The 14,952-nt window shown below is 47.5% G+C and overlaps 1 protein-coding gene across 1 annotated transcript in view; it reads right to left on the bottom strand.

Moving 5' to 3' along the window:
* Positions 1 to 14,952, bottom strand: part of Dpp6 (dipeptidyl peptidase like 6) — a 613,823-nt gene that overhangs the window by 17,801 nt on the left and 581,070 nt on the right. Inside the window, exon 17 of the mRNA XM_028774777.1 lies at positions 10,384 to 10,431. Coding sequence (XP_028630610.1) covers positions 10,384 to 10,431 — 48 coding nt within the window. The remainder of the gene's footprint in view (positions 1 to 10,383; positions 10,432 to 14,952) is intronic.

Raw genomic sequence — 14,952 nt, 5'->3', positions numbered from 1 at the left:
CTGAAAATGATTGGCCAGCTGCCAAACACATGGCCACGCCCCTGGGTTCTCTGTGTGGTCTTTTGCTATCCTTCCAAGACGGTCACAAATGAAACAGGACTGAGAGCTCACTCTGGGGATTTTAGGAATCCAGTGCTCTGTGAGGTGTCAGAGCTCAGGCTGCCTGAGGAAACCTAGGGGTGACTGTTAACCGTTCCCTGCTCCATGTGTGAATTCAATGACACAATGGGAAACAAAGTCCAGCAAACTGACTGTAGTGTCTTTGACACTTGAAAGACTAATTACATACAGACGTTAATGTTCGGTGAACGCTTAGGATTCTGACCTGGTTCACTGATAGTCCCAGACCCAAGCTTAGAGTAAGAATCAAGACTTAAGATGTTATCTCAATGCTTCAGCTCATGGAGGTCCCATATAACCCTTGTGCTGGCTAGGTTTACGGTAACTCGATACAAGCTAGAGTCATCTGGGAATAGGGAACCTCAATGGAGAGAATGCCTCCATAAAATAGGCCTATAGACAGGCCTGTAGTGCATTTTATTGATTGATCACCGATGTGGGAGGGCCCAACTCCTTGTGGGTGGTGCCATCCCTAGGCTAGTGGTCCTGGGTTCTATAAGAAAGTAAGCCGAGCACTCCACGCGGAGCAAGCTAGTAAGCAGCACTGCCCCATGGCCTCTGCTTCAGTCTTTCCCTCCAGGTTCCTGCCTGGAGTAACCTAGATGAGCTATAAGATGGAGTAAACCCTTTCCTCCTCCTCCTCCTCCCCCTCCTCCTCTTCCTCCTCCTCCTTCTTCTTCTTTCTTTTTTTTGTTTTTGTTTTTGTTTTTCGAGACAGGGTTTCTCTGTGTAGCCCTGGCTGTCCTGGAACTCACTCTGTAGACCAGGCTGGCCTCGAACTCAGAAATCTGCCTGCTTCTACCTCCCAAGTGCTGGGATTAAAGGCGTGCGCCACCACTGCCTGGCTAACCCTTTCCTCTTCAAGTTGCTTTTGGTCATGGTGTTTCATCACAGCTCTAACACAACCTGGGAAGAACCTTCCATGGTTACCGCTCTGCCTGAGTGTGTGAACTGATCTAGGTGTGGCATGGGGAAGGAACCTGGGGTGTGCGAGGAGTGGGGGGTGACGTGGCTGCAAACGGGGGAGCTCATGGGTATTAGCACAATCAGCAAAAATGAGCACATCCGTCTCACCCAGCTTCTGCCACCAGGGCCCTATGGGAAATTCATCTGTGAGAGCAAGAAGGTACCAGGACCTACCCAGAGCCTCTTGCAATTGGCGCAACTCTCCTTAAATGTAATTCACATGATCTGTCTCTGAATGTCACTCTGCAATCTTACATGCTGTTCTGGAGGGAGAGGTTCAAACTTGGATCACGAATACGTGTGGCTGTCCTCTGAGCTAGGCTTTCCTAGAGCGAGTGCAGAGATAGCCAAAGGCCCATCACCCACCTCCAGCCCTGTCAGCTTTGGCCTTGTGTGGGGCTTAGCAGGTTCTAATCGCTCAACGACTATTCAGGCCGCCTTTGAATAGCTTGCTTCTCTCTATTGAAATCCCACCTTCTGCAGAAGAGCACCAAAGCAACAGACTATTAAATTTAGTTAAATATTAGATTTCTCATTTAATGATTGCCCACACAGCCGGGTTTATCAGCGGAGAACTGGCGGTCTCACGGGGGAGTTGAGTTAAGCTCGTTTATTTGTTCCCCTAATTGCATTCAAAGAGGGCAGGAGCTCAGAGGAGATACAAGAAAAGATCGGTGCGTTCCCCGAGGACTCTGCTTTTGACTCCGCGGCAGCAGGGACCTCCAGGCTGCAGCACGCACATGGCCACTCCTTAATTAAATGTGAGCCCCTCTAATATTTGGTGGAATTAGCTATTATCAGATCTGGACACAGTGAGCCCACAGAGACAAACGCCTACTCAGGAAGCCACTCCCCTGGCTGTGTGGCCCACGGGCTGTTCCCACAAGGCCCTGGGGCTTGGAGCAATCACCGCTCTGGCTCTGCCGAGTCATTGGAAACTAGTGGTCAAATTACAATGGAAATCAAAAGCAACTGATCTAGAGGGGAAAGGGCTACCTAGGCCCTCAGGTGCAGGTTTCTTTTCTGTAGACTTTGACTCTCCAGGCTGTGTGAACAGATGTGCACACTGCTTCTCCTGCAGCTCTGTGCTGCGTGGGTATCTGATGGTCAGGCAGTCCCGCTCCCTCATCTCCAATGGCTTTTTTTCTTTGCTTCCCTATGCACTATTCTTCCTTGTCCTTGCTCTTTGTGGTAGAGAGCATCCATCAACCCTGGGGCTACCGATATCCCTCAGCTAACTCAAAGAACAGACCCAGAAGTATAAAGATAGTTCAACTCAGTCCACCTCAGACCTCTCTTCACTCCAAGCCCTGTTTTCTTGTTACAGTCAGCTTGACAGTTTGTGATGCAGAGTGATTGTTTTTTGGGCCATATCTCCTTTCCTTGATTTTCTGGCTAGACACTGAACATCTAGAAGGTAGGGTCAGATAAGTGCTCTTCTTTCTAGACTCCAGCATCAATGCCGGATATGAATGGATGCCCATTCATAATGAGGGCTGCTGTGTGTGTACAACACCTAGGGGTACTATGTTCATGGAGGATCATGCTGTGTTTGGCACCCTGGTCAGCTGCTGGTTCTCCAGTGTCCCCTGAGAGCTGTTTGCAGGGAGTGAGGTCTCTAGGTCTCTCCTGGTTCTCTCTGCAGGCATCCCTGAGGGTGTGGACACTACACACCTGGCTTATTCTCCATTTGATATTTGTTATGTGCCAACTTATCTAAGATTCGATGCTAAGACCTTAAACAAAGCTGGCCATTGACCCATCCCAGAACATTGCTGTGTGCATCTCTGGGGTTCAGAAGACTTTTCACAACCAACAGAAGGTTTTGTGGAATTGATTCCGAGGTCTCTGCCCAGTGTGAGTGTTCCCACATCCTTTCCAAGGGCTCATACACAGGGTAACAGACTTCTGAGTGCCTTATCTATTCCTGCCCTTTGCCAGCAGGTGGGCTCCACACTGAGGACTTGGGGCCCCCGAGTCTGGGTTGATCTAGACAACTCATGGTGATGGGAAGGACTCTCTGCCAACACAGAAGGTGTCTGGCCCTTTGACATCAACAAAACAGTCAAGGGATCTGACTAAGCTTGAAATACATACACCTCGCCGGGCAGTGGTGGCACATGCCTTTAATCCCAGCACTTGGGAGGCAGAGGCAGGTGGATTTCTGAGTTCGAGGCCAGCCTGGTCTACAGAGTGAGTTCCAGGATAGCCAAGGCTACACAGAGAAACCCTGTCTCGAAAAACCAAAAAAAAAAAAAAAAAAAAAGAAAGAAAGAAAGAAAAATAAATAAATAAATAAATACACCTCTAATTGTTATCCTTGGATAACAATTGGCATTTTTTTTTTGGTATGTAACCTGGAAGGAGTTTAAAAAAAAATAGAGGGGCTGGAGAGGTGGCTCAGAGGTTAAGAGCAGCAGCTGTTCTTCCAGGGAATTCTCAGTACCCACACGGGACTCACAGGTGTAACTCCTGTACCAGAGGATCCAGTGCCCTCTTCTGGCCTCTGAAGGCACAGAGCAGCCAAGTGAGGTGCAGAATAGACACACACTACAGGAAATAAAATTAAAGTAAGTAGTGGAGTTATTATAAGTCTTCTCATCTGTCTATTCCAACATTTTTGGAATATCCTCAGAAAACAAAGGGCCCAGTTACCACAGAAGCAGGAGAATGTGCGTTCTCTCTCACCGCTGTTCAGGGATTAGGAGGAGATGCCCATTCATGTACCGCAGCTACATCACTGGGGGAGGTCATCCCCGTTATACTGAATGGCGGTAGCACAGGTAGCATGTTATAACTGCTTTGTGTGGTCACATGACACTTCGGTGTGACCTTACAGACACAGAAACTGTAAAAACATCTAGATGATTTCATGCCTGTAGGACATCGGCATAGAGCGTGCTGAGGGTGAGAGGGGGCGGGGAAAATGCCAGCATCAGTTTAAACAGTAAAATGAAAGATGCAAAAAATGACTTTTTAAGAAGAAATGTTTTAAAACCGTTGGAAGATTTGAAGGTAGGAACAAACTCAGATCCCACAGGATCCTGTCAAGACTCTGTCCCAATGAAAACTTTGTTGGCCCAGTTTTTCTTTTTCTTTTCTGTTTGGTGCCTAGGTTGGAATCCAGGGCTGTGTGAATGCTAGCTAGGCAAGTTCTCTCCCACTGAGCCCCATGCAGCTCTTTCTTCAGGAAAAGCTCTCAGAAAACAACTCAAACCACAATGCAGTGGTTCTCAACCTGTGGGTTGAACCACCCTTCACAGGAGTCACATACCAGATATCCTGCATATCAGATATTTACACCACAATTCACAACAGTAGAAAATTACAGTTATGAAGTAGCAATTGAGAAGGTTGAGAACCACTGCTCTAACGAATGATTTGTGGACTGTTGGTTCGGTTTACATCTAAATGGGATGTGTCTAGACAAGTAGTCTTGGCTGGCCTGGAACTCACTATGTAGAACACACTGGCCTAAACTCATAGAATTCCACAGGCCTCTGTCCTTGATTCCAGGCCTGGGATTAAAGGTGTATACCATCTCATCTGCCTGCCTTTTTTTCCTGGCTACCAAAGTGCTCCTTAAATATCTGAAAACTGTAGTTTTAGATGTAAACTTGCTCTGTGTGCTGTAAGAACTGGGGTTAAATCAGGTACCAGGATAGAGAAGTGATGCCTGCCTCTGCATTTGTGCATTGTACACAGGTCCTGTTATCAGGATGTTCTCCATGGCTGTGGCTGGGCAGGCTGTCTCAACTGAGACCTGGCTAAACTTCCTGAGAGCAGAACTACAACCTGTAACCACAGCCTGGAAGTCTCTAGTGCTGTCTTGGGACAGGTGCCACAGCAGATGAGTGTCTACTTGGCTTTGTCACTTGCCAAAAGAGATCCACTGTAGGGCCTTGCCCTGCTCTGCTTGGGCCAGAGAAGAGTCAGGTGTTTGAGGACCAAGAGCTATTGAAAATATGCAAGACTCTATTCCATGGTCACATGGACTTTAGGGACAAGGTGGATCTGTTTCATTTTTTAGGGATGGGATCTTGGGTAACTCAGGCTAGCCTCAACTTGCTATAAGCCTGAAAATGACCTTGAACTTTTGATCTTCCTGCCTCTTACCCCGTTACCCCCGAGTGCTAGGATTTCAAGTACAAAACCATGCTGGCTGGTGCCAGGGAGCAAACCCAGGGCTCTATGCATGACAGGCAAGCACAACTGAGCGACATCCTCATCTCACAAGGTGGCTCTTAAACCCTTCTCTCCCTCCCTGTCCCCTCCCTCCTTACTACCAGTGACCTTGGGCCCTCTTTACCAATGAAGCCTTCCTGTCCCTACTGCCCACTGATACCAGAAGTGTCCTAGGAGAGGAGTCTGACAAGTGACCGCAGGCCCTGCACAGAGAACCTTTACAACTGTGTTCCACCTTCTCGAGGGATTTGTGCCTAGTGGGTGGTACTCAGTACTGGGTAGGGAAGGTGGGTATGGCTTCTCAGTATGCTCAGAGGGACAGAGAGACAACTGCCAGATGTCAACTGGGATGGGTCTGACCTTTACAAAAAAACAGCTGTCAGGGCTGGGGGTATCGGACATTTTTTAAAGTGTGTGCAACAAATAAATACTGCGACAAATATCCCCCAATCAACCAGCCAACCCCCAAATAGACTGCATCAAACATGGGGAAGGGGGAAAGCTGTCTTCTGTGGGATTGAGTTGTGGAAACCGGGAAGCCTGACTGGACTTCAGGGCTCCTGAACTGGCTTTTAGGACAGGTAGGCAGGAGGGGGTATCCACACACACGGCTCAGGTGATGTCCCCAGCCCGTTCATCTTCTCTCGGGAGACGTGACAAGGCAGGTGAACAGTTTGTGATCCCAGCTCTTTCCCACACGGGGCCGTAGTCGGCATCTGCCTTGTTCTGCTGTCTACGTGAACCAGGAGCATGCAGGTGTGGCTTCACTGCTGTTTTCTCCTTTCTCCATCTCTACATGGTGGGACGCCTCAGACATAGGAGTGGCCTTTGGTACCCACGATAATGACATTCTTAAGGAAACAGCTTTTAAATTATTCGGCGTCACATCTGTGAAACACTCCACAGGCTCTGTTTGGAGATGTGATTTTCTAAAGGAGGGAAAAGTCAAGTATCCCCAGGGGCAGGGAGGCTGGGGATGATGCCAGGGAAGACCAAGATCTCTGTTAGCAGCAATTCCAACTTTACAAACAGGGCTGGGTTAAAACAGAATGATGAGCCCTATTGTTGTCCAGTCATAGACCTCCTGACGGCCCAACCTCTTTACTGTGCTCCTGACACACAGGCTGCTCAAGGCAAAGTGTCCTGCAGTTTCCCCAGAACCACCTTTCCTTGAGCTTGACGGTCTGCATGCTGCCCCTCTGAATGAACTCTGGCTTTCCTCAGAGAAGCCCAAGGGCTACTAAGAGGTGCTCTCCCAACAGGGAAGGAGCCCAACGGGCTTTGTACACCCTGGCCTAGCAGTAGAAGGTGCCAATGCCACAGACTCAAGAGTTTCCTCAGCCAATTGCATGCAGAGAGATTGGAAGAGGTGTCTCAGTAGCTACTGTTTCCTCAGTGATGACGCTCTGAGGTCCTGGCAGCTAAGCAGACAGCAGCTATGGGCTGAGACCTGCTCACTGGAGTGTCGGGCAGGTAAGAGGGAGCTTCAGATTTCTTGTTCTTTTAGATTTTAGAGTCTCTGCATGTTCCAAAGCCTATCTGGGCACGAGACACAAGTCTGAACACTAGAATGCTTTTTTGTTTCATGGACACGGTGACTACTTGGCCTGAAGGTGATTTTAGATGGTGTTACCTACCAGTGGCCCTGTACTGTGACTGTGGCTGATCACGTGCCAACATGTTTATATTCAAGAAGTCCGGATTTCGGAGTGTTTGGATTTTAGATTTTTGGGTTGGGGACATAAGGGAAAATGTATTTAGAGGAGTCACGCTAATTTGACTGGAAATGCAGCCTGCCGCTAGGGCACTTGGGAAATTTACCCAAGGTTCAGGCCTCCATTCTCCTAAGCTATGCTGAGAAATCCACAAATGCACACAGTATTCCTGGCATGCCTGTAACCTCCTCCTCCTCAGTGAAATGGAGCAGACCCTGCCTGTCTTATCACCCTCATGGAGAGAGGAAAGAGGACCCTGTGAGGAGCACCAGATAGTGTTTGTAATCCACCAGTTGGCATTTTAGGTTTTTTTTTTTTGTTTTCTTTTTTTTTTTTGGACAGGGTCTTGTAATAAAGCACAGGTTGTATTTAAACTTGTTTTAAAAAGAAATATTTATTTATTTTTATTTTATGTGTATGACGGTTTTGCCTGCATGTATGCCTGTGTGCCACATGTGTGCAATGCCCATGGTGGCCAGAAGAGGATGTTGGATCCCCTGAAAATGCAGTTCGAGATGGTTGTGAGCTACAGTATACCAGAGCACCTCCTGACAGGGTTCCAGCCAGTGTAACTGATGCGGGGTGGTGACAGACAGTGTGTCCCGCCCACACACTCTCTTTCCTGGAAACCTGTAGGTCTCCTGTATGGTGAAGATTCTGTGCGTTTCATATCCAAGGGCACCCAAAAGTGTGAGAACTGGGCTGCACAGAGAAGGTGTTGTGTTGTCACATGTGGGTTGAACTACATACTAGTATCCCCCACAAGATGTTGAAGCTGTAACTCTCGGCCCCTGTGAAGGTGACCTTACTTACAAAAAAGATCAGTGTTAAGGTGAGGTTACTAGGGTGGACCCTAATCCAATACAACTGTCTCCTCACACTTAGGGAAAATAGACACAGACGATGCATGCCACACACAGGTGGAAGTGGGGATCTCGGGTGACTAATGCCATGGCTCAGGTAGGAAGGAGGCACGGGCAAGGATATACAGCCACAGCACTCATCCTGTTCAGTTCTCAGCAAAACATCAGGTTGTATGAAGGGAGAACACCTCATAGAGTATCAGGGAGTTACCCACAAACTCTTACATGTCAGCACATACTTAATACAAACAGCTATGCTTCCTCCCCTTCTTCCTCTTCCCCTCCTCTCCCTCCCCCCTTTCCTCCCCTTCCTCATTCTATTCTCCCTTTTCCTCTTCCTCCTCCTCCTCTTCCTCTCCCCCTCTTCCTCTTCTCTTCTTTTTCTAGACAAGGTTTCTCTTGTGTTTCTGGCTGTTCTGGAACTCTCTCTATGTAGACCAGGCCTGCCTCTGGCTCTTGAATGCTAGGGTTAAAGATGTGTGACATCACGACTGGCTACACGCAGGGCTTTTTGTTTTTTGTTTCTTTGAGGAGGCAGGGCAAGGCCTCTTTATTATGTAGGTCTGGCTGTTCTGGAACTCTAATGTAGATTAGGATGTCCTCGAACTCACAGAGCTCCACCTGCCTGCACCATCACCCCCAGCTGCAGCAGATGCTTTCTTAAGGGAGGCAATTCAGAGACTGTGCGGCAGCCTGATTTTTAAGTGAAGACACCAGGAGCGACTTCTTATGCTGTTGAAGACCACAGAGGCCACTTGGGTTGGAAGCTGTAGCTCAATCGGATAGCCAGGTTTCTGCCCTACGGTGACCACTGGGGTGGGCAGCATTTTGGTAGATGGTGACACCAAGCAGTTACACCAGAATCTTTCAGGGAACATGTACTGAAACTCCAGATCTTCAAACCTCCCAGTCTCTTAGGACAGCCCCCAGGCAAGGGTGAAGCTTACCCAGCCTCCTACCCTCCCTGCCTCCTTCCCTCTGTCCCTCCTTCCTTCTTTGAGACAGGGTCTCATGGAGTTCAGGCTGGCCTCAACTCTCTGCCCTCGAGTTTGCTGTGTAGCCGAGGACACCTTTGAACTATTCCTCCTTCTGTCTATTCCCTGGTGTGTGAGTGACATGTGTGTGCCGCTGTACACAGTTTAGGTGGTGCTGGGGACCGAACCCATGGCTTGGTGAATACTGGGAGAGCATTCTATCAACCAAGCCAAACTCCAGTTCCAACTTCCTTTGCATTTAAGGAATCTTATCACCTACTTACTTCTGGATTGATGACTCATGCTAGAATTCTGAACCTTTAAACACACCCCAGGCTGGCAGACTGCTCCCGTGATTTGACATGTTGTCTCTTTAACCATATCTACTTCATCCAGCTACAAGCGTTTGACCCTGAAGCTGCATGTATGTTTGATTCTCCAGGGCAGGATATATAACTGAGGGGTCTTGGTCAGAAGGGTAGTGGCAGAGGAGAGATGGGGCCTTTTGGGGACAGGAGAAAGGAGGGCCCAAGGAAGGGCACAGTCCCTTTACTTCTCAGCTTTATCATCCACCACATCTAGGATTCTGCTTTCTCAAACACACGGTGCACGTGGCAGCCTCCACCTGGTGCTGTGGTGAAGACCTACAAGTTCCTTCAGAGGGTGAAGATCCTGAAAGTCCTGTGCTTTGGAAGACCCACTGGACTCAGATTCCTCCACGACCTTTCTACCTGGGACTTGACCTTGACCCCTGGCCAGTCTTTGGCTTGTATTGTGTAGTCTCAGGGAGCCCCCTGCTGGGTCAGTTTAGTAAGAATCTTATGATCACCCTGGCCTGTCTGACCACATCCTTGTTCTTACCCCTGATGTCCACCTCCTCAGCTTGACCACAGCAAGAACAAGGCCATCAGCAAGAGCTCCTGCCACTGTCTGCTCTCAGTGATCTCCCGTCTATCTACTCTGTGCTCTGGCTGTGTTTGGAGTTGAGCTTCGTCACTCTCTTGGGTCATAGGCACGGTCATGGCCCTCCCTCAGGTCTCCCCAAGGTCCTAACAATCCTCAGGTAACTCTTATTAATTTGGTTGTGAGCCTTACCCTTTAATGGCTAAGCCATCTCTCTATCCCATGTAACCCTGTCTGAATCACCCTGTAGTATGATTCTTCCACATCACGGATATGACTCTCTGACCTGCAGGCAGATAAACCTCTGAGTACCTATGGAGCCTTGTTCTCAGAGCAGGCCTTAGAGGAGGCAAGAGTGAAGCCTCCTCCTCCTGACTGACGTCCAAATCCAGCAGGTCATGAACTACACCCAGAAGGTCAGCCATGATCTGGGTACCCAGGGAATGGCCACCCAACCTCAGCACTCACAGGTTATTCTGGATCTTAGACATTTTCAGGGACCCAGAGCTTCAGCTGGGTCACATTGGTCCTCGTGATCGTTTTTATTTAGCCAGAACAGGCTCCCAGAGGGGTCCAAGTGGGGGTGGGGTAGACTGTCTCTCAAACCTTGGCTTTCACTCCTGAAGCTCAGAAAGATTTAAGAGGAACAATACTTACTTCTCTTATCCGTGGTGTTATGCACGGTAACAGTGGGTACGCCAGGGCCTGGGTCCGAAGAGCAGAGAGATCACAGGAGAAAAAACAAAAACAAAAACAAGGTCATTAGTTTAGAATGAAGGAAGAAACTAAGCGTTCCTTATGACATGAGATCTGTCTGGGGCGTGAGGCTAATGCAGCCAGGAAAGACATGGTTCTCCAACACATCAGGTTCATTATCAGGCTCCTTGTTGATGGCACACATGGTGATTGACAGGTGTGGGAGATGCTTTTGCCACACAAAAATGAGGACCAGAGTTTAGACCCCTAGAGCCCACATGAAGGCCCAGTAGACTTGGTATTCTGCAGCGATTCTAGCCTCAGATGACAGACACAGGATCCCCAGAACAAGTTCACTAAGGAGACAAGCAACACTACACACTCTGGCTTTGAATGGGAGTCTCTGCCTCAATGAAGGAGGAAAAACAATTGAGGGTGACTCCTGAAACCAACCCCAGGCCCCTCATGCATGTGTACACACACTCAAATACACATACGTATGTGAATGAGCACATGCATGTAAAAATGGAAAATGAAAAAAATTGATTTTATGATGGTGTCCTCTGCAGGGTATATAATCCATACTTTGCATGTTAGCATCTGAATCAAGGCCTGGTTACTCCATCATTCTGTTTGCCTCTTCCATTCTTTGAACAAGACACCAAGAACCTGGAACCACTCAATTCCGACAGACTCCACAGATCACTCTTGTGCGCTCTTCCAAATCCCCACATGGTATGAGCCACCATTTTGCAAAGTATTGAATTCGGGTTAAAGGCCTGTAACCTTGTTTTCACATGGTATGAGCCATGATTTTGCAAAGTATTGAATTTAGGTTAAAGGCCTGTAACCTTGTTTCTACAACTTAGCTGAAAGTCCCGCAATGCCTTCCTGGAATCAGTATACATTACTCAAGTCTCAAGCTTGAAAAGCTGGCCACCAGACCGCTGGAAGGAAGTCACCATAGTCTCTGACTAGTTAGTCAAACTTTTGTACACTCTCTGGTACGCAGGGAGTGGTTTTTGAATGTGTGAATCTGTTCACGAAGCCCCTTCAACTGCAATTTGCTCAGCTCCAGGGCTATTCAGGGAACAGGAATTAGGAGAAAGCTCCCAGGACAACAGCTGGCTCAGCTAGAACCCAACGGTTCACTGCTCTGTTGTCTACAGTAAAAAAAAAAAAGCAGGGCCCGGGAAGAAGGCTTTCTCAATTATTTTTGTTAGGTGGATGCAGTTTTAGCTGGTAGTCTGAAGACCTTTCCCAATACCCACTTGCCTCTGCTGTTGTCTGCATTTGTGCCTGCTGCAGGGTTTGGGGAGGCTGAGCTGTCTCCAGGGGTTGGTTGTTCTCTCTGGCCCCAGGTATCAGCATGGCTGGTCTTTCTCGTCTCTGGTGGAAAACCTTCATCTACATAGTCTGAAAGTGCACTTGCCCATGACCATAGGGCTGGTCATTCTCACTCACTCACTCACTCACTCACTCACTCACTCACTCACTCATTCACTCACTTCCTCTTACAGGGTACCATGGTACAGGCTGTGATGTCATGGCCTTGGGCATTACTGGCATGCTAGTTCTCATCCCCTTATTTGTAGCACTAGGACATAGCTCCACGATGGGCAAGTCTCATACAGTGCCGTCATTTTCTGCCTCTAGAAACATCTTCAGAGCATTGTGGCCTGACAGGGAGCACTGGTGTGGAGCACTAAGGCGGGAGATGCCAATGCCTTTTGGACTGGGGGCAGGGATTAAGTATTGATCAAAGGAAAAAAAGCAAGGATGATGCAAGGGTCAGAGAGACACGGAGGATAGCATGGCGAGGGTGGTGGCCTGTAGTGTGTGGTTTTAAAAATGAACCACTCTAAATTTGGCTAGGCACTGACGTCAATGGTCTCGCCCACCCCCATGGCCAGCCCCAGTTGGCTGTCTTTGGAGCTGTCACTCGAACTTCCCAGGCCATCTACCCCCTGTGGCTGGCCTGTAGAAAGCCAGCTACCACTTGCTCAGATCCCCTTAGCCCTATGAAATGATAACACTAGAGACTTATAATATACCAGCTAGATTTATAATGCTAAATCTCCAACCCTAAAATGCCCACGCAAAGAACACAAAACTCAATTGAGTTTTGTTTATAAATGCAAGCTGCACACCTACATTGTGCATATGTACCTTACGCTATCCTATTGCCCATCTGTGACATCCCTAGCTACTTGCGGCTCTTTCTGGTTCATCTTCTTCCTCCATCTTCTTTTGTCTTCCATCTCATCTCCTTCCTCTCTTCATCTCTCCTCCTCCTCCCTCTCCTTCCCTTTCTAAAACTTCCAGCTCCACCTTTCCTTTCCACTCCCCAGTCACATGCTTTAGCCTTTATTTTACCAGTTAAAAATAGGAAGAAAGTTCACGTGAAATCACCTGAGTGTTTGATCCACTCCTCATCCAAGACAGCTCCTCTGGGGGAAGTGGAATTAGCATCAAGTACAAACAGCACCAGGGCAATCCACAACCGTGTGTGACCTCAGTGTTATAGAATACGTATATAGGAACAACAATGCTGGGGTTTTGGAATCACGGGATCACTATCAGAACTCTCTGCCTACTTCCAGGTTTTATGCAACATGAGGGCCAGGGATATGCCCATGGGTCCTAGTGTGGCTTAGAGACTTCATGCAAGATCTGGAGAGTTGACTGTCCAGTCCGGGCCCAAGAAGGATGCTGAAGAGATGGCTCAGTTGTTAATAATGTATATTACTCTTGCTTTGAGTAGTGTTGAGTTTGGTTCCCAGTACCCAAGGTGGGTAGCTCACACTGGCTCATCACTCTAGCTCCAGGGGGATCTGATGCCTACGGCCTCTGAGAAACCTGTACTCATGTGTGCATACCTCCACACAGATGCACGCATGCTCATAGTCAAAGATTAAAACAGTCTAGGAGGTGTGAGGGGGATGTGTTAGGGGATGTCTTGGAAAAGTAGGAGGTGGAGTTGGGGGTTGATATGTTTATAAGACTTGTTGCAAATACATTTAAAATTGTCAAAGACCTTCAATTACTGGAGGTCAGGCCTCTATCCCCGCCTTCAAAAGATTAGATTTGCCACAGCCTGTCTATACTTAGAGAAGGGAGGAGATGTCAGGGGCAGCCCTGCTTACACCCTGAAGGCCTAAAATCAGCCATAGGCCTGTCATACATGTATACTAATACCAAGTCTTGGGTCTCTGTGGATAAACACTGAAACATATGGCTATAACAGGCAGTTTTTGTGACAATTTACCAGCCTGAGTAGTCATAGACCTTGTAAATAGGTAGCCTTGGCAGATATTACCAACTTAGATAAGGACTAGTAAATCATAGGCAGAGTCATAGTGACCTATCTCCTGAACCTTCACCCAGCCGATACCCAGTTCTGAAAAATATCTATACTCCCCCTGAACACCCACGCTCCAGTGTCATCCCCTTCCCCACGTCCTGCCTTTTTGTGTTTATAACCCCTGTGTGAATGAGTATAAATTACAATTTGAAAAAAAATTATATATATATATACATATATACATATATATATATATATATATATATATAGTCAAAGAATGAATAAAAGATAAATATAAATAAATAAAATCTAGATTTTGCATATGACTAAAATGGGTGGTGTTTGTCTTTCTGGTTCTAGCTTATAGCGCTTAACATGATCTCAGGTCTTCTATTTTTGTGAAAGTGATGGACTCTCCTTCTTGATGGTTGAAGAACACTACTTCCCTCTCGTATGTACGCTACATTCTCTTTATCCATTCACCAGTAGGCACCTTGGCTGATACACTGACTCAGCCACTGTGGACAAAGCTGTGACAAAGCTGGAGTATTCTGACTCTGATTCCTTCTTCTAGGACCAGCACAGCTGATTACAGTCCTGGAACCTTCAGACCAGTTTCCATAGTGGCTGTTTTATAACTCTTAGGACCCTTCTCTACCCCACTCCCGTGCTATGCCCCTCCTTAACCATTCAGAGACAGACTGGGCAGAAAAAAAACAAAGACATCTTGGTTACCTGTGAATTTCTGAGAAACAATGACAACTTTTTCACTGTAAATACATACGTCCCTATGGTCCTGACAAAAATTATTTGTTGTTTGCCTAAAATTCACATGTAGTTAGGCAGCCAGTATTTTTATTCACTAACTCTGGCACCCCCTACCTAAAAGGGAGAGGCAACTGGAACATGTGTCTGTACACCCCGACAGGTAGGTAAGCACCGACTGTGGGGTTAGACTACTGGGGTACTCTATGTGTTTCTATTTCGAGATCCCTTCCTGAAGAGCCCATGCAGAGAACAAGGCAGCCACTGAGAGAGAAGGACCTGTCATCTGTTTGCCTTGCACATCTCACGGGGAGAACATTTGCAAACATAGCACGCCCACACTCTTATTAATAATGAAAACAATTATTATTTATTCAGCGTCTACTGTGTAAGCGGCACCCTGGTAACTCCTTCCTATGAATAATTTCAAGTCCAATCTTCACAGCACTTCAGACAGTTCA

Source organism: Grammomys surdaster, unplaced genomic scaffold (genome assembly GCF_004785775.1).
Source record: "Grammomys surdaster isolate TR1022 unplaced genomic scaffold, NIH_TR_1.0 242, whole genome shotgun sequence".
Classification (NCBI taxonomy): domain Eukaryota; kingdom Metazoa; phylum Chordata; class Mammalia; order Rodentia; family Muridae; genus Grammomys; species Grammomys surdaster.
Note: the sequence above shows the minus strand (reverse complement) of the source record. Positions and strands in the feature narration are given on the sequence as shown.